This window comes from Scomber scombrus, chromosome 9, assembly GCF_963691925.1.
Source record: "Scomber scombrus chromosome 9, fScoSco1.1, whole genome shotgun sequence".
NCBI lineage: Eukaryota > Metazoa > Chordata > Actinopteri > Scombriformes > Scombridae > Scomber > Scomber scombrus.
This window is the reverse complement of record NC_084978.1, coordinates 24,652,368-24,672,750: the sequence shown is the minus strand read 5'-3', so window position 1 is coordinate 24,672,750 and position 20,383 is coordinate 24,652,368. Positions and strand designations below refer to the sequence as shown.

The following is a 20,383-nucleotide window of genomic DNA, read 5'->3' as shown; positions in this document are numbered from 1 at the left end:
AGAAAGACATTACTGCAGAACAGAGGCAGAGAGGCAGAGAGACATTACTGCAGAACAGAGGCAGGCAGCCCTGATAACTCTGGCAGCCTCTGCTTCAATACAACCCGCCTAGGTCCCCATAACTCCCTCTCACACACACACACGCACACACACACACACACACACACACACACACACACACACACAGAGCGAGAGAGGGAGAGGGAGAGTCAAAGTGATAATGGTGAGGATTGAGGACTCTTGATATTTGTAGTCGAGCTTGTTGAAGAATACAGGAAATATCAGTTAATCATATTTGACATTATAGTACATTTTCTTCTCTTTTCTTTTGTGTCAACTTCTCTCAATCCCTCCATAAACCATCTGTGTTCAACTACTCCCTCTACATACAACCATACAACCATTTACATTTTTCTCCACTGCAATTTCTTAATCTTTTCCATCTCTTCTCCTCTCTTCTCAGCGGTCCCCTTCCCCCTGGCCCACCGGCTGACCATGAAGGAGGTGTTTGACGCCGAGGGCCGGCCGCGGGTGGACCTGCTTAAAGCTCACCTCACCAAGGAGGGCCGACTGGAAGAGGCCGTGGCCCTGCGCATCATCGATGAGGGGCGCCGCCATCCTGCGCCAGGAGCGCACTATGTTGGACATTGAGGCGCCAGTCACGGGTATGGTATAGAGATGAAGAATCAGGGAATCCTAAAATTTGAGGGGGAGGGTGATGAATGTAAATGAATCTCTAATTTAATCAGTGGAAAATGGTTAATAGCTGATTTAAAGCTTAACATGATATCAGTTAAATACAGTGTGAAAAACTCCAGGTCACACATACACACACATAAAAAAAAAAGCTATGTGTGTGTACATGATTGTATGCACACTTGAGTGACAAGCGAATAGATCACACACTTGCACAGTGAGGGCACAGATAGCAACAGTCAAACAGAGAGAAAGAGAGACGGGGAGAGAGATGGAGCTGCGGAGCAAAAGGCAGAAAGATCAGTAATTACATATTAATCAGATTCCATTCGTTGATTCATTAATCTGCCATATGTATCTGCCACCCTTTTAATATGAACTGTTGTTCGGTTCGCACTTCACTGAGAGAACCAATTGGCACTTATGCACCTCACAATAGCAGGCGCTGGCTTTTGTAATATCTGCATGTATTCCCCTGCCAGGGAAATGGTATGAACCGAGGAGAATGTTGAGGGGAGGAGGGGGAGATTGAGATCGATGGAGAACAAAATGGAAAACAAGTTTCTGAGACGATGACAGAGAAGACAGACACGCAGGAAGGCAGACTCAGACATTCTCCACCTATTGACACCGCTCGGTTAACGTATCTGCGTGTAGCTGCATGTGTTTGTGTGTGCGTTTATGCAAATGCGAGCTGTGAGAGAATTCTGTGTGGGTTGCGTGCCCACGCAGAGTGGGAACATAGCTCGGCTTTCACAGGTACAGATCCCCGGGGACGACGACAGATAGACAGGCAGATGGAGAGACAGTCGATCATAAGCAGCTTAGTGCAGAGGTTCTCAAACATGCTCATTCCCAAGGAGCAACATATTGATCCATGTTTCCAAGTTTCTCCGCTTCTACAGATTCTGACCCAGAAACACCCACCTGAGAGGATTTTTTGTCTTCGTTAGCTGCGAAAATGGAAATTGGAAATAGCCTTAACTTTCAGAGATAAATCTACGTCAGAATAATGCATAATTCTCAAATACAATGTTGAGGAGAGAGTCTAAACTCTTTAAAAATGCGGTAAGATAGACCAACTAGTGAGTAGTCAGGCAGGTGGACAGCTGACAGGCTTTTACATTGTCACACGAATGCTTCAGGGAGAATAAAGAGACAGGTCTGATGAGGCAGACTGATATGGCTCAATTTCACTCATGCCATTTTGGATTCCCAATTCCCAGTTCAAATTAAAGAGAATGCTTTAGGAGTAGGCACAAAATCAGACATTAACATGGCAAGCAGATGGAGAGACAGTCAGACGTAGCCAGTCAGACAGATGCAAAATGGCCATCGTAAAATGGCTGCAGAGGGGAACTATGACAGCAACTAAAAGTGAAAGGAGAGGCCAGACAGATGGTGAGGGAGGCGGATAGGAAGATGTATGCTGGCAGATCATACAGACAGACAGTCCTGAAGTCTTTCAAAATATGAAGCATTCTGAATATGAAGACTGATCTGAATTAGATCCAATAGTCCTGGATGTGAAATGCTTGCTGTGAAGTCTTATTATATCTTCACTGGAATAAATATATATTGATGTAAATGCAGTGTAACAGCAAATGATAGTGCCATGTAGTACCATGTAAACATATAACATCTTAGGCATTTTAGCCAGATGATAAAGACTCTACAGCCATGCTAGCAGCTGTGTGAGACTGTAGGCATAGTGGTACTTTGAGCTGAATGCTAACATCAGCATACTAACATGCTCATAACGGCAATGCTAACATGATGATGATTAGCAAGTATTATGTTTATTAGTGTTAACCATCTTAGCTCTGTGTGTTGGCATGCTGATGTGCTGAGTTCAGGCTGATCTCATTCATTTTACAGGTATCCAGGTGGTTGTAAGTCAAAATATTGAGTTATAATTTTATCCTGATGATGGTGCTAAATTTTTCCTACCTGTTATTTTGTCAAACAAATTAGTGATGTATGTAGATCAGCAGATTGAACAGATTAAAAGTCAGCCACATGGAACCACTGAAGCAGGGGTGGACATGCATTACTTACAGTAACTGAATTGTGGAAACTGATTATGTGACTGCAGATCTATTGGTATGATGATCATAATACTGTTGTGTGTCATTTCCACAGTGTGTGGAGATATCCACGGCCAAGTTCTTCGACCTGATGAAGTTGTTTGAAGTGGGAGGTTCTCCTGCCAACACACGCTACCTCTTCCTAGGGGACTATGTGGACAGGGGCTACTTCAGTATTGAGGTAAAATCGGACCCATTATCTACCAGTGTGCATTCTTCCCTATATCATATACCTCATATCCTCATTTTACTGTGTATGCATTCACTCAAATATTGTAAGCTCCCTATATTGTTTATACAGTAAGTTTACAACTAAATCCATGCCCATTATAATGTATATTGCCCAGAAGTTTATTATACAATTTCCGTGGGCAATGTTTATATCACTGTTGAGGTACACAGTTACACCACTGCAGAGTATTTCATTTATTATAAATGTGCAAAACATTGAGATTAGCACTTATAGTATCAGCTTTCACCCACTAATCAGATTAAGCAGCCTGTGTTCGCCTATAGGACATAATAGATTCAAGGTCAGTAATTACCAACAAGTATATAGCATCTTCCTAACTGAAATATGTATGGGAACTGAATGCAGATAGTATACTACACAGAGGGCCGTTTGGACATTTGATTCTTTACGCGAGTGCAATAACATATTCTTGTGATTACATTGTCTGGAAGAAATGCATCACAGATGTGACTTGAATATATAATTATACAAACATATGGTGAACGCCTTTGCTTGTTGAGCCACCGTGGCATAAGGGATGTATCAGTGACATGGAGTGAGTTTGGGGAGCAATATTTAGGCCACCTTCCTAACACACTTCAAGGGCACATAGACAGAGGACGTAATGTGGAGCAGGGATGTTAGTGAGTAAAGGTGTGAGAACACCCTCTGAGCCATTTGTAGGGTTAACAAAGTGATAACAGTGAGAACATATTGTGTAGTAGGCTGTGCGATTTTATGTCTTACACACAACAACTGGCATTTTTGTACTCATTTATTCCCCCTGTTAATCAGCACGGTTTGATTTGGGATAATTCTTTTCCAAATCCTGTTTACGTCTATCTTTAGACTGGGGTAAGGATCAATTCGCTTTCAGCTCAATTAATTTAGGCAGTGGATGCTTCATTCAGAGAAGGAATTCCTAGTAGCAGCTCCATCGTGATTCTCTGTGTCACGCTTTGAATTTCCAGTTTGAGTTTAATGAGGGGAACTGAAAGTGAAATAACTCCGCCTCATACAATTACTCGCAAGCAATGGTGTGCCAAAGCAAATGCTGATTTCACTGTGGTGTGTGGTTTAAAGGAACAGCCCAACATTTTTGGAAATACTACACTTTCTTGTCAAAGGTTGACAACAAGATTGATACCATTCATACTAATGCATTATAAATGTGTCCAAATTCTTAGTTTTCTCCTTTTTGGATAGTTGTGCAGCTGTTGATCTCTAATCACTTTTATGCTTTCTCTTCCCTGGTGAACTTTTAGTGTGTGTTATACTTGTGGTCACTGAAAATCCTCTACCCAAAGACACTCTTTCTTCTACGGGGAAACCATGAATGTAGACATCTGACAGAATATTTCACCTTCAAACAAGAATGTGAGTAGCTCTTCTTCTCCTACTTTTATATGCTCCTCCTCCCTTTCTACCCACTTACCCACCTCTATATTTCTGTTGTTTTTTTACTCCCTCAAGCACTATCTATTCTTTTGTTAAAATTATTGTACAGTTATGTAAGATTGCAATCTTTATTTTCAGTATTGATGAGCTGATGATTCCTTTGGTCTAAAAAAATGTTATTATAGGCTTATAGGCTGACATCAGTAAATATTCACACAGGAGAAGCTGGAACAGAGAAATTTGGGGCATTTTTGCTTAAAGACTAAAAGACTATATTGGCATCTAGTGGTGAGTTTGAACACCTAAGTACTCTTCCCTCATCCTTCCCTTTCCAAGGACATAGGAGAACATACAGTTTTGTCATATTTGGCATCTCTGCTCTGGGCTACTGTAGAAACATGGAAACTTCATGGAAGGGGACCCGTTACTTATGTAGATATAATGGGCTCATTTTGAGGTAACGGAAACAGGATTATTAGTTTCAGGTGATCATACAGTAATTAAAACATACTTATGAAAATTATATACCATTTCTGCCAAGTTCCATATCCACTAGATTCCACTAAATTCTGCATACTGCGCCTTTAAACAACAGAATTGATCATTTGCTTAGCCTCACCTCTCTTAGATACTGTTGCTATGCCCGTCAAGTTCCTCATCCTCACATGGCATCTATGCACCCTAACAAGGATAATAGTGGCAACAAAACTCCTAGTATTTTTTGAAGCATTGACAATATGATGGAAGAAGACAAACACAGGCTTCTCGTTTCTAGCCGGGGACCATCAACTTTGCCAGCTGAAATGAGCCAATTACATTAACATTACGCTCGATGAGCTGGTTGATGATCCATGTAGAAAACATAGAAAGAAACAAACAGCATTGGTCTTGTTTTCAGTGTAGTACTATAGCATGATAATGAAAACTGTAAGATCCAACTGCTTCTTAACTTACACACTTCGTCAATCTGTTAGTTCGGTTAGTATATTTGAAAATATGAACAATGAAGCGTAAATCTAGCCTCTGTTTCATATGGCTTTGGTTCCTGGAGTGTAAGCTTCTAATAATCTAATATAGAGCAAGTCAGAACGTCTAAGATTAACCTAAACTCTGATAGCATCGAGGACTTGCTTGATACTGCGGGGGAATACTACACAGTGGATGTGCTATTGTGACCTGACCTTCTTTCTTTTTTTTTTAGCTAATGAAATGCTCTTTGGTCTTGGGAGTAATGCTGAGTTAAGTTTTTACAACATGACATTTGCAGCTGATCACACACTCCATTACTCACACTTTTGTTGCCTTTTTGTATTTTTTAGTTTTGGAAAGACACCACCTTCCAAACTCTTTATGTATGGAGTACAGCTCTTACTTCAGCCTCACGCACACCCACTTCCCCTCCCCCCAAATTCCATCACCGTCCGTTCTTCCTCCGCTTCCTTTTTTCTGCTACTGGCAGTCCTCTTCCCGCCCTCATTTCCCACACTCCGATCCATCCCTCTTCTGCTCCTTCTCTCCTTCCTCGTTTCCTATTTCTCTCTCTCTCCTCTCTCTTCTCTCTCTCTCTCTCTCTCTCTCTCTCTCTCTCTCTCTCTCTCTCTCATCTCTCTCTCTCTCGTCTCTCTCTCTCTCTCTCTCTCTCTCTCTCTCTCTCTCTCTCTCTCTCTCTCTCTCTCGTCTGTTCTCCTCCTCCGGCTTTCATCCACCTCTTCCTCTCCCTCCCCCGGTCTCTCTCCTCCTCTCTGACTCTCTCCCTGTGAGTTTCGGCGTCCTGTCCGAGAGTGGGTGATTAGCAGCAAATTAATTTGGCCCTTAATGATTGGCTCAGGGACTTACTCCTCTGTGTCTGATTGGCCATGGGACGATGAAGCTAATTTCCCTTGGTGCTCGTAGCGAATAGTGGTCGCCCTCAATTACCATCTGCTGTGTGTGTGTGAGTGTGTATGTGTGAGTCTGTGTGTGTACCACAAGTGTGTGCAAGTGCATGTACTATGACTGTCTTCATAAATGTTTGAGTGTGTATGTGTGTGTGTGAGTGTGATGAGTTGACAACTGGTGGACCAGCAATAATGAGCTCTTGCTCTACACAAGGCAGATGGAGAGGTTGACAAATACACTCCTCGCTGTCACACAGACACACAACACACACACACAAATGCTGGCTACTGTACACTGGCACTCTGCAATACCGACTTTGATTGTGTACGTGTCGTTCTCATGTCCTCAAACTCTCCCGTCTCCTTCCCATCCCTCTTCTCTCCTCCCTTGTCATCTCCTCTCCTTCCTCTCCTTCTCTCACCGCTCTTAACCTCTCCGCCTTCTCCTGTCTCCTCCTATCAATCTCTCTCCTTCTCTCTTTATGAAATTATCATTCTCCCTTTCTCTCCTCCCTCTTGCTTGCTCTCATCCAAAATCCACCCTTCTCTCTTCCTTTTTTCTTCTTCTTCTATCTCTCTCTCTCTCTCTCTCTCTCTCCTCCGATCTCCTTTCAGCTATTTTAATCCTGTGATATTGTTTTGTGTCAGATGTATTGTAACGCCCATGTGTGAAATGTACTTTAAAGATGCTGCGTGTTGGATGTCTTCATTGATATCGCTGCCAAATCAAAGGAGTTTTTTTATAAATCAAAAAATCTGCCTCACAGTGTCTCTCCACTGCTTCATGCTTACCTTTGGGTCAGATTTTGTTCACTAGAAACAGAATCATAGTCTTTGTTGCATTAATAATATACTGTAATGTGGAGCATTTTTTCCACAAATGTACATTTCTTTTCGGAGAAGTGGCATTTTTAAATCATCTGAGAGCAGAGACACAGGTCATATGGGAGTGCTGGAGAAGAGATGGCTGCATAAATTAATAATGTGTTATGTTGAAAATCGTACATGTTAGCGCCTTTACACCCAAGTGAACTAAATTATGTTTTCAGAGGATCCGTACGAGTCTGTTTGAAGCCTTCATATGACGAAGGTTCTTCAGATCCGTCCATGTAAAAGCTCCATGTTTGTTTGTTCTCTGTGCTCCTTGTGCAGTGTGAAATGGTGACAGGGACCGACTGTACGTTCGCAGAGATGTTGGTGGTTCAAAGCATGTCAAAAATGCACTTTGTCTCAAGTCTTGAAATACCCCCCTCCCTTCCTTCTCTCCCTCCTTCCTTTCTAACCACCTCCAGGTAAGATCAAGTACTCGGAGCAGGTGTACGACTCCTGCATGGAGGCGTTTGATTGCTTGCCCCTGGCAGCCCTGATGAACCAGCAGTTCCTGTGTGTGCACGGGGGACTTTCACCAGAGATTCACACGCTGGACGACATCAAGAAGGTACAAAAAGACACACACACACACACACACACACACACACACACACACACACACACACACACACACACACACACACACACACACACACACACACACACACACACACACACACACAATTTATAATGAGCAAATCTAGCCTGCAAAGGCAAAACACTTACTACTTATTTGGTCACATTTGAGTTAAGACAAGAATCTGACTTGTTCACATCCCTTTTACCATGCAAATCCCACCGAAATATGATGTCAAAGAAATGAGAAAACAGCTTTTTAATAGTACAGTAACTACGAAACAAAGCTGACTAAAGAGCAAGCCAAACTGCAGCTTTACTGGCTGTGTAGTTACTGCATTCAAGCTTTGTATAGCTGCCCAGGCTGCTGTAACTGCACTTTGGCTCGGTAAACTAGAAGCTGCTGTCACTCTTACTCTGCCACAGGGACACAGCCAACTGGAGAACTGTGCTAATACAAAGCTAGCTGGACTTAGCTAAAGCTAAAACTACATTCATTTTTTTGGATTTTTCCTTAGCTGTGAATGAATAATAAAATATGTTTATGAACGGACGCCGTTGTATTTCAGTTTCTTTGACTACATGACTGTGGAAATGAGATAGTGTCTTAATTCTGTCTCAGTGGAGAAAAACACGCTAATGCTGACTAGCTTAGCAGATCTCAGTTGGTGCCATCGCTTATCATTTGACACGGTGGGCTTAAGCTAATTTTAAATAGTAAATAAATGTATTGTGTTAATTAAAACAGAGATATATTGAATCCCTATGTACTATGTACTGTTAATAATCAATTTTGTTTGTTTTCCTAAATAAACCAGTTAAATCTTGGATCTTTTGGGGTATTATGTATTTACAATAATGACCTTAAAAAGACATTAAATGTAGGCATTACAACCTTTCCAACTATTATACAATTTTCTCTCTAAACTTCCCTACTTCTGTCATTACTCTGCCTTTGTAGGGAAGAAGACACATTAGCAAGAATATAGTAAAATTATCATACTTCTACTCGCTAGGAAAAATAATGCTAATGTATGTTATCAACGTATGTGCAGCACACACACACTTAAGCTTTTATTCAGCGACATACTGTGTTGTATAGTTAGGGTTTAATAAGAATCCAGCACCAGAGAACGAGAGCCGCACACATGCTGTATGTATACAGTTCACATACAGACTACAAAGGCACACACATGAACACACAGACATGAGAACACACACTTTCTCGTCTAATGGCAGTGTTTCCATGGTGAATCTGCTGGTGTGACATCTCCCTCCTATGTGGTTAGGGTTGCCATGGAGATGCTCTGACAGTATGTTTGTGTGTGTGTGTGTATGTGCATGTGTGTGCATGTGTATGCTATGTGTTTGCTTTTCTTTCTCCTCTGATTTACACTATAGGCGCTGGTGCATTTGTGTGCGGTTTATATCACTTCCTAAAATGTTGTGTTTCTTTGTGTCAGTGAATTTCTTTGTGTGACGGAGCATTCTTGTTTACATTTTTGTGTATTTTTCTGGGTGTGTTTGCATGTGTGTTGTATGTCCTAGTTGGACCGGTTCAAGGAGCCCCCAGCGTTTGGGCCCATGTGCGACCTGTTGTGGGCAGACCCCCTGGAAGACTTTGGCAATGAGAAGACCCAGGAGTACTTTGGCCACAACACAGTCAGAGGCTGCTCCTATTTCTACAGGTACTGTGACCAAATGACTCTTCACAGTGTCCACCTTGACACCATAATAAAGAAATATTGCATAAGAGTCCTGACAGTTTATTTTAGACTCCGATGTGAGTGAATATAGTCTGGTAGCCTTGAAGCAATAGATCCCTATGCTTATGAAGCTCAGAGATATGAACTAACTTGTTATCCAAATAAGCCAGACTGAATGCAATATTCTGGTATAAAAATACACATTGGGAACAATATTTTTTAAATTACCAGCTGACAGATGCAGCCATAAATAAGACTGATCCTGGAATGTGTTCCTGTGTGCCTTGTGTTGGGTTTATTCGATATGTTCGAATGATCTAGGTGCCTCATGATCGCCTGCCATCGGCGAGATATGACTTTCATCTACAAATCATACATCTAATAAGTTTTTAGGTGGACTTCAGGCTGTTGGTTTGGGATGCTGGTGATGAGAAGAGAAAGAAAGAGAGATGCCTGCTGTGTGGTTACACCGGATCCAAGATCCAATAACAATCACTGGGATTTGTGCAAGAGACTGAAAAATCTTGGCCAGTTTGCATACACACACACACACAACCACACACACACACACACACACACACACACACACACACACACACACACACACACACACACACACACACACACACACACACACACACACACACACACACACACACACATGAGCAAACACATAACCGCAGCACATTCACAAACACACAGTTAGGTTTCAGCATGAAACGATATCCCACAATCCCCAGGGAAACTGCACGGTTCTGTTGCTATGACGACTGGCTACTCCTGCCAGATATGGAGTGATATTAAGATACAGTGAGAGAAAGAGGGAGAGCAACATAGGAGGGTGGTGGTGGTGGTGGTGATGCTGGTGCTGGTGGGAATGGAAGATGAAAGATGGAAATTTAAAAACAATGAAAATGGAGAAATGTAAAGACAGGAAGCTGAAAGACAGATGGAGCATCTGTGCGTTCGTACACCTTGAAGTCAGTGTCATGACATGTTGTCTGTGGTTGAACACAGTGATTTTCCCTGTTTAACAGACACAGCATCAATCGACCAACCAGTGTGCACTTGGCCCCCACAGCACTGAAGCGGCCATAAGCCTTGCTCAGGTCTGCCTGCGTTCACTGATGCCCCCTGCTGGTCTCAGTAAGACATGACATTTGAAAACAAGAGGCCTACTCATCTCCCACTGGTGGACCCTAAATACTTCCATCTGTTTTGTGGTTTACAGCAGTCTTGCTTTATAACATGACATGTTTGTTATGCAAAGCGGTTTTTACTGGATCTTTTGGATATTTTTCTTCCATTGCCCCAGTTCACATGCATTTACTTGCTGTTTCTCCTCATCTCTTTATGTGTCTCTGTCCCCAGTTACCCGGCAGTGTGTGAGTTCTTACAGACCAACAACCTGCTGTCAATCATCAGAGCGCATGAAGCACAGGATGCTGGGTAAGCTTCGCTGACTGACTGGCACGGCTCAGTCCTTCTTTCAGCTTGACAGGGAGCATCATTTAATGTAAAGGCTTACTGTACCTCGACATTTCATGTATTGCGCTGGTATTTTTCTTTTGTCAGGGAATTACCACATTATTCCTTCTGTTATCCTCAAACCGAGTTATTAGCATTGTTCGAGTTTGTTATCAAAGAATGTGTGACTGAGGAGCACCAGCAGCAGTAACAGGAACTAAGTCATCTCTTGAAAACAGCGCAGTAAGACGAAGAGTCATTAAAGGTTGTTATAAAATAAAGGGGGGAAAACACACTTTTCTGACCCACAAATCCATTCCTGGCATCTGTTAGTGAAAATCCTCTAAATATAATACAGCATTTAAGGCAGCACTGTTCTGATTTGTGCTGTTTCTGAACCCATTAGCACCATTTTGTCTGTGATGAAACTGTGCAGTTTGGGTAATGCTCCATGAGTCTTGTGCTGGTCAATATAAATGATGTTTTAATAGGTTTTGTACCTGTGAGTAGAAGTTATTCTATAGATGACTTTTAAAATGTTTGGTTTTTTTACATTTGCACTGGAAGTTAATCAAGCAAAGCCACTTCATACAATAAAATAATCTTAAATCGATGATAATGTTCTAAAAGACTATAAAGTGGTCTGTGTCCCGTGTTTGTGGCAAGCAGCCAATCAGGAGCCTGTTTGTTACAGAGTCATGAGTTTACCTTGATTTGATCGGCTCATGGTCAGACACAGTGTACAGTGGTCAGCTATGGACAAAGTTTTCAAACTGTGCTGATGATTAATTAGCATTGATGACTTAACATAGAGAAGCTGCACTGAACACTGGCAAAAACACTACAGTGAAAGACATAATTAAAATCACTGTAATCAGAAAACAGCCAACACATTCTGCTAGACACCTGGATTATCTTTTAATAATAAATAAACTGGAGTCTTAATTATCAAATCCTCCAGGGACCCTACTAGAAGAGGCTGCTTATGTTCTTTGTTTGTGGGCATTAATGAATTATGTGTGCTTGCTTGTGTGCATTTGCATGCCTGAAGTCAGGTCTTTGTGTACATAAAACTAATTGCACCCACACTTGTTTTTTATTGTCTCTAGGTCTCTACATCTAGCCCTAAAAAGTTTCAGGGCCCTACTCAATGGCACTTTTACCTTACCTTGATTTCCCCAGCCGTGCCAAGGACTCTGTCCTCTTTATTTGGTTTTAAATGTGTGGCTGTCTAGCCTTTGGCCACTTCCTTTCTAGTTTAAAGACTCCTGTAGCAAATCCTCAGTTTTCATCCACAATGTTTAGTTTGAGTGGCTGTAACGTGGGTGGCTTGTTTGTCTCTCTTTCCTCAGTTATCGTATGTACAGGAAGAGTCAGACTACAGGTTTCCCCTCCCTCATCACCATTTTCTCTGCTCCAAACTATCTGGATGTCTATAACAACAAAGGTCTGACACACACACACACACATGCACAAATACATAAATACACACTTGCATAGATAATTTATGCACACATACTGAAGCATGAGCACTCCGGTGCAATTATTGTAGGCTGAACAGTATGTTATTCCTCATGCAAGACTGAACGTTACATAACAATAGAAAACAGCTGATGATGAAGTTGTTATGTATTAATGACTACACACTGAATGTTGGTAGTGGATACTTTCAAAACAAATAATGTTCTTGTCAATATGACCCAAATAAATTGATCATGTACAACAGTGCAACTAATCAAAAGACTAATGTACGTTGTGTGTGTGTGTGTTTGTGTGTGTGTGTGTGTGTGTGTGTGTGTGTGTGTCCGTCCAGCGGCGGTGCTGAAATATGAGAACAACGTGATGAACATCCGTCAGTTTAACTGTTCTCCTCATCCATACTGGCTGCCCAACTTCATGGACGTCTTCACCTGGTCGCTGCCTTTCGTGGGAGAAAAGGGTATATCATACATTCACACACATGCACACACACATGTATCTTTCTTCTTAGACTCTCACACATACGATACAGTTATAATGTTTTTGGAGAATCCTCTCCTAGACTAAAGCTGAAATGCCGTTCAGTTTAAATGATTTTATCACTGAATCTAAATCTGGGGTTATTTGAGGTTTGTTGGCTTTTGGGTTCAAACCCGGACAGATCACCATGTTTTAAATGGCCTCAAGAATGACAAATCCTGCTCCTGATTTTGTGCAACATGCTTGATTTAAACTGGCAGACTCTGGTCAGACTTGTGTATCCTAAAGCAGTAAAAGCATAAAAAAGACAAACTTCACTGTTGAAAAGCTGCTTTACAGTTTTATTTAGAGGCATAAATCTCATTTAAAGTACTATAAAATAGCAGCTTTTCTGGCTCAGTTCACTCTTGTACAATAAATTAAAACAATGAAATCTGACGCAAAGAAGTCTTCTTTGTTATATCACTGCAAATTATATTTGTGATACATTTGTATGTGGTAAAGCCTCTGGATCATCTATGAATATAAAACAGTGAACCGTTCTGATAAATGGCCTTTTTTGAATATAAGTTGATAGCATGTGATCCTTTTCCCACTCTGCCTTCATGCTGTCATGTACCTCGGACACCTTTAGATCCCTTTCATACACTTAATATTGTTCTGATACCACTTTTAAAAATGCATTGTCTGAATACAGCTATTATAAGTGGACAACCCTTACTTACAGGATTAGAGATTGGTGGGTAGCCAGAGCTTAGTCGGATTTGTCCTTCACTGCGTCCCTGATTAAGTATGAGCGTGTCTCTGTTTTGCCCTGCAGTGACTGAAATGCTAGTCAACGTCCTGAGTATCTGCTCTGACGACGAACTCATGAACGATGGCGAGGAGATCTTCGATGGTAAGGAACACACAGCAGTGTGATTTTAACCCCATGCAAGCATGAATGAATAAATATCTGAAATATATTCAGTTATGTCTCATTTTATGATGATTCTGCAAGAAATCACATTAATGACAGAGATTTTGTTTTTGACTCTCTCACAGCCAGCGCAGCAGCAGCCAGGAAAGAGGTGATCAAGAACAAGATCCGAGCCATCGGGAAGATGGCCAAAATGTTCTCAGTTCTACGGTGGGTCGACTTCTGACATCGACGTGTCTCTTTTAACTTCTACAGAAGTTCTCAAACAGTCACCAGATTGTTGCTTTTCTTTAACGCACATTCTGAGCGTTTTAATTAGCAAAGTGTGTTTTTTGAGAGTTTGCTCACGCTGTGAGGAATGTGTAATTCTCTGTCGTTCTCTCTTTATCACCTGCTTTCTCTTTTTATCCACACACCTGTCACGCACACGCACGCCATGTCTGTCTGTCTCTCAGGGAGGAGAGTGAGAACGTGTTGACCCTGAAGGGGCTGACCCCGACAGGCATGCTGCCGAGCGGAGTGTTGTCTGGGGGCAAACAGACCCTGCAGAGCGGTGAGTGTTTTTACTCATCCACACACACGCTTATACACACACACACTCTCAGACTTAACCCTGAACACACAAACAGATAGAAAACACCCACAAAGTACACACAAGACCACCCTCAGATTCCTTCCAGCCATCTTTCCTCTTCTCCTCCTCGACTGCTGATGATCTCCTCTCATCCCTCTGCCTCACTCTCTCCACATCACCTCACCGGCGCTGAGGATACTAACAGCCTGCTCGTCGTGTGTGTGAGTGAGAGACAGAAAGTAAGAAGTAGTAGTGTAAACAGATAGACACCTCCAGACAGCCAAAGTGCGCGTGCGTGTGCGTGCATGTGCGATTGAGAGAGCAAGCTAACACCAGCTACTGCTAACACCAGGGGCCCTCTAACCCTGCGATGGCCTCAGTGCTGCTCTGAGAGCATCACATGAATAAAGCCTGAAACATACTTTTGAGTTTACAGATCTGGAGGTGTCGTGTGTAACTATTCCTATCGGTATCATCGACGAAAGTTACACTTTTAATATTTGCACATGTGTAGAGTAGGTCTCACAGCGTCCTGAAGAGAGGTCACCTCACTGAAAGCCGCACATCGATCTATAACATTTTCCTTCTTTGTGATTTCTTGTGTTTTGATTCCTTCTTTTTAGCAACTTGTCGGTTGTTGGACTTTAACCATGATAACCTTTTCTGCTCAACTGACCAATATTTTTTCAAAAGTACCTACATATAGGTGCAACACATAGCTGAGATTTTGACAGCATGTACATCAACTCCTCAACAAGCCTGCAAGCGATTAACACCCATATTCCCCATCTTTGCGTCCTAACCGAATGCATTTACACATATCTGCAAAGAAGCATGTTTCAGCCTTCACTCCTTTCTTCTTTTCCTCTTTCTTTCTTTGTATTTCATCTCCTCTCTCGGACTCTGTCATCTCCTCTCTCTTCCTGTCCTCCTCTCTCTCTCTCTCTCCGTCTTTTATGTTTGACCATCCTTCAGCTACCATTGAGGCCATAGAAGCCATCGAGACAGTTAAGGATGATGAAGGTAAAATCCCACTCATTTCACTGTGTGTGTGTGTGTGTGTGTGTGTGTGTGTGTGTGCTTGTGTGCGCGATTGTGTGCAGCATGGCTGCGCTCTCAGCCACCCATGCTCATAAGGTCATAGATTTTTCTTACCCACGACGCACTGAGGTCTTCTAACCGCATCAGCGCTCGCAACAAAGCCTAAAAAACGCTGCACGCTAACACGCAAACATACACACACTCTCTTTTTTTCCTTCTCTTGGGAAACAGGAACTACACACTACAGCTTCTCTCCCAACACACACACACACACACACACACACACACACACACACACACACACACACACACACACACACACACACACACACACACATTTATTTACACCCTATTCAGATGTAACACACACTGCACATCGCACACAATGTTTTCTTACACACACACATAGATAAGAAGAGCGGGGCTGTAGGTGGGAGTGGTTGTTGTGAAGGGAGACAGGGTCACTCAGACCTTGTATTTTCTGCGGTGTGTTAGTCTTTTTTTCTTTATATTCCGTAGTTGCTGTAGTTCTGTAGAAGATGCGATCAATCTGTTCCTTAACAAGCAAACAGCAGAACAGCTGCAGAAATATAGATTTATATTCATTTTACAAACCAATCCCAAAATATTTCATATGTGGGAGAATATTCTAAACTCAATATTTGCCTTTCACTGACCTTTTGATCATATCCCATGGTCTTCACCCTCAAATGGTTCACATGACCTAAGTTTTTATACCGTACTTTGCACATGTGATGACACCGGAGTAAGTTCCATTTGCTGAAGAAGACTTTTGGATGTGGTTGAAGTCTGTGGAAAGCTGAGTAAGTTCATCTTGAGTGTAAAATATTTCACCACACATATGTGCTCTCATGGTTCATAAAATAATAAGTGTAAAAAAAAAAAAAGAAGATCAATTTGGTAGATTTCATGGAAGTAGGTTTCACTCAAAAAGCCCCAAAAAGCAAAAACATGTCTGTATGGCTAAAAGAAGCCGGGACAGGTCTGCCAAGTTCTCGCTGTGCTTCTGAACAGATTGTGGTCATGGTATTTGTGTTTACTATATTGTATTTTGTGTAGGCTTTATAGGTTACTCCACGCTTTACTTAACTGTAGTCTTTGTGTTTGTATATTAATGCTGTCTGTAGCTGACCCGAAGTACAGCCCATAATTTGTTTAAGCAAATAAATTATGGGCATCTCTCGTGTTATGTTTTTCTGTTATGTAATTTGATTTGTTAGCTGGGTGTTAGCTGTCTGTGGGTAACACGGTGCCAAACTGTATTTGTGAGTAGCTGCATGCATGCAAAGGTAACGTGACAGTAGCCGTTGTTCAAAAGTGGCGCTAATCTCTTTAGATAAACCTCCTAAACAGCACAGGAGCATCTGTCCACACAGAGAACGCAACTCAGCTAAATTCAAAACCTCATGTTGTGAGATCGTGTTGATTTTATTGGAACTAGTTTCGATAACAAACACCATCACAAGCTCTAATTGTCCCCCGAAACATGATTACATTTTGTCTAATTTAAAGTGATCCTCCAAAATTATAGAACTGCTCTTCAATAAACATGGAAAACTCAAAAAAAGAGTCTTTTTTAGAAAAGAAAAAGAAAGACTGGTCACAATTGCAGCAGTAGAACCTGAGATATCATGAGTTTTGGTCCCTAGTTTGGCTCAGGCTCCATAAATGCATAATTCAACCAGTATTTGGACCTTTTGTATGTCGTAAGAATTATTCGTACAGAAGCAGAAGAGTATAAAACAAGTTGTGTTTTAATGGGAGAGTTGTGTGCTGGAACTATTTCTTGGCGAGGACCAGTCACTTCCTTAAGCCTCTTTGTCATTTTGTTATCATGAAGTTTCCAGCAGAGACTTCAAAAGGTCACTACGCCGGGCCAAGAAGTAGTTCCAGCACACAGCTCCATGTAAAACCACACATCGTCTGCATACAATCTTTACACTTTTTTTTCAGGACAGTGCCAGCTTGGCTAGCTTGTCATTTAACTCTCGCCAAGAAAGAGAATGAGAGTTTTACCTAAAAATGTCAAACTTTCCTTCTCCAAGCCCAAGCCGAGGTAGCCCTGATGACATCCTCCCAATGACTAGTACTGAGGAATAGTTGCAATGTTGTGCCAAGTTCATTATTACAAATTCGATCAAATTAAGCCAAAATCTATAATGTGGACAAATTAGACATGAACTTCAAAAATGGCCTGACACCTTTCCTTTTATATTTGCTCATAGACGACTTCATTAAAGGATTAAGTGGTAACTTTTTAAACAGTCGGATTGCTGTCAAAAGCTCATCACGTGTCAGAGACACATTTTAATGACTTATGAACGACCGCTTCTGTGCAGCTCTGCTTTGTTCCACACCAGGTGTCTACTGATCTAGGATCAATGGCCAGGTCGCACTGACTGTCACGTTCACTGTGAGCCAGAAGTCGAACTAATCCTAGCTCAGCATTCAGACAACAGATGAACACTGGCTGATGTGTGTGGTGTATGAACGCTGTTGATGTGCATATATGACAGAACCTTGTTTATCCAAACCCAAAACTAAAGAGAGCAAAATCTGGATCAAAATGCCTTTACTGATATGCTCAAATGAAACCATTATAAGGTGAAATACACTTCAAAACAGACACTGAACGCTTCGTAAAAGTTTTACTTATCTCATTTCATAAATGAATAAAATGTAGTTTGGAATTTCAGTCCTTTTCAGTGCTCTGAATATTTGCTTCAAGCCTCCAGGGGTTTGGATACACAAGATTCTACTAAATGTCTTGTTAAATATTAACTCTGCGTGCGTGTATGTATGTGTGTGTGTGTGTGTGTGTGTGTGTGTGTGTGTGTGTGTGTGTGTGTGTGTGTGTTGCGTGTGTGGGTGGGTGCTTTCCCGCTTGTCTCCCACAGCCATCCGAGGCTTCTCCCCGCAGCATCGGATCAGCAGCTTCGAGGAGGCCAAAGGTCTGGACCGCATCAACGAGCGGATGCCGCCGCGGCGCGACGGCGTCAACAGCGTGGGCCTGTCGATGGGCCGCATGAACATGGGAGAGCCCAATGGGACCGACAGCAACAGCAATATACAGTGATGGACATCCACTCCCACATGCCCAGACACATACCTGCAGTTACAACACTGATATGGTACCATATTTATAGATACCTGTACATAGGCATATATACACAAGAGAAATCTCTCTCTCACATATACACACACACATACAAACACAGTATTTCATACATTAAATAGGCTTCACACACAAGCAATCACACACACACAGACATGATTATCTTCCCTCTTCCCGTTGCCCTCAGCAGTATGTAAAGGCATGAGCATACCCGGACTTTACCACCAAAAGGCTGAGTCTCTTCACTGAACTGATCAACCCTATTTAGAGAATTACAACTCCCATGTACCTGCACAACAACAACAACAACAACAACAACAACAAGAGGAAAGAAAACACGCAACAAAGTCACGCCCCATGCAAAACAGGAGGAGCTGCTGGTCACCGCGTGCTTCACCGTTGGGTTAACAGTGTCAGCATGACGTGGCCGTGTCGGTGGAGTGTGTTGTGTCCGTCTGGGCTGGGCAGGCATGTGGTTTAGCACGGAGGGAGTGTAGGGGAGGAGGTGGGTGTGTTGTGCATTTAAGATATGTATGCTTCTTTTTCCTGTTTGCATCCTGAAACAGGAAGCGGAACCAAACTTGCGATGGGTTGATTTTCTAGGGTCGTGGATATGCCTGCCCCGTGCGTGCACATGATTCAACGTGTAAATGTCCGTGTGGTTATATTTGAAAAAAAAGAAGGTGTTTTCGTTAGCAAAAACACGTGCAGATCGGCGAAAAGATACATTTTTGACGTGAGGAGTGTTACGGTTGGCTTATCTGTCGCCGCGAGATGTGTGACGAAGAACATCTCAGCTGCAGTCTAATCTGAGCCCTCGCTGTCCTTTCATTCTCGGGAGGAGATTTCCGTTTGCTTTTGTAGCATTACACTGCACCCACCTTCCACTTGAAGTCGAGTGGAAGCCCCCCCTCCATCACCCCTCATCCCCTCTGGTCCCAGGCCAGTTAGCTCTCGGGAAAGGCTTCAAACTGGGTCCCCGGGTCAGATTGCGAGCAAGTGTTTCTCCCTACCTGTCGTGTGTAAATAGGATACATAGAGAGGTTTTATTGCACATCTGATGCATATGGTCACAGGAAACAAGATGCAGTATAGCGGAAGTAGAATGCTTTATATATAATGTGAGGGAGCCAGGGGGGAGTTGAAATGTGAAGTCATACTCTACTCATTCTCTTTCTACATCCTCTCTTTCTTCCCGCTTTGGTTGCTGTCTGCGACCAATCAGCAGCAACAGCTGGGAAACCTCCAGCCTAAAAAGCAGGAAATGATATTTTACAGAGGAAACAGACTCTTCTGGTGAAGGCATCAGCCAAGACAACAAGAAGAAGTCAGAAGAAAAAGGTCTTTGTAAAGCATTTATATTAACGCATCAGTGCATGCAGAGTTAAGTTCTTTGATAATAATGTGAAGATTATATTTGTGCTCTGTGTTTCACTATGGTAGGAAATTCTTTTCTTCTTGTTTTGCTGGCTAATATAAATGAACTGAGGAATAATGAGTAATTTATTTTGTACATAATGTTGATTTTATTTATTTTTTGTATTAATTTTGTGTTATACTTAAATTTTTTTTCATGTTTTCTTTTCGTTCTTTTTCACGACCTGTGTTTCCAGTTTTTTTTTTCTTCTTTTCGACGCTGTACAGAATGACAGTACGCTTCTATTCAAAAGTGTCGAGTCCACGTTCTCTCCTCTCTTCTTTGTCGATGTACAGGAGTGGTTTTTAATGATACATATGAATAACGATAAACAAATATTAAACTAGCATTGATGAATGACCATACTATATACAGAGGCACAGGCATTCAGGCAGCCAAAAGCATGATTGCATGGTTAAAATTTGCGC

At 42.0% G+C, this 20,383-nt stretch overlaps 1 protein-coding gene across 1 annotated transcript; it reads left to right on the top strand.

Annotated features, from left to right (window-relative positions):
• Positions 1-622: 622 nt before the first annotated feature.
• On the top strand, positions 623-18,499 carry LOC133985750 (protein phosphatase 3 catalytic subunit alpha-like). Its single transcript, XM_062425448.1, is given in 14 exon segments — positions 623-665; positions 2,839-2,861; positions 2,863-2,964; positions 4,281-4,392; positions 7,583-7,728; positions 9,285-9,424; positions 10,814-10,891; positions 12,262-12,356; positions 12,723-12,848; positions 13,689-13,766; positions 13,913-13,997; positions 14,243-14,340; positions 15,337-15,384; positions 18,321-18,499. Coding segments are annotated over 14 exon segments (1,338 nt in total). The 5' UTR covers positions 623-637.
• Positions 18,500-20,383: the final 1,884 nt, after the last annotated feature.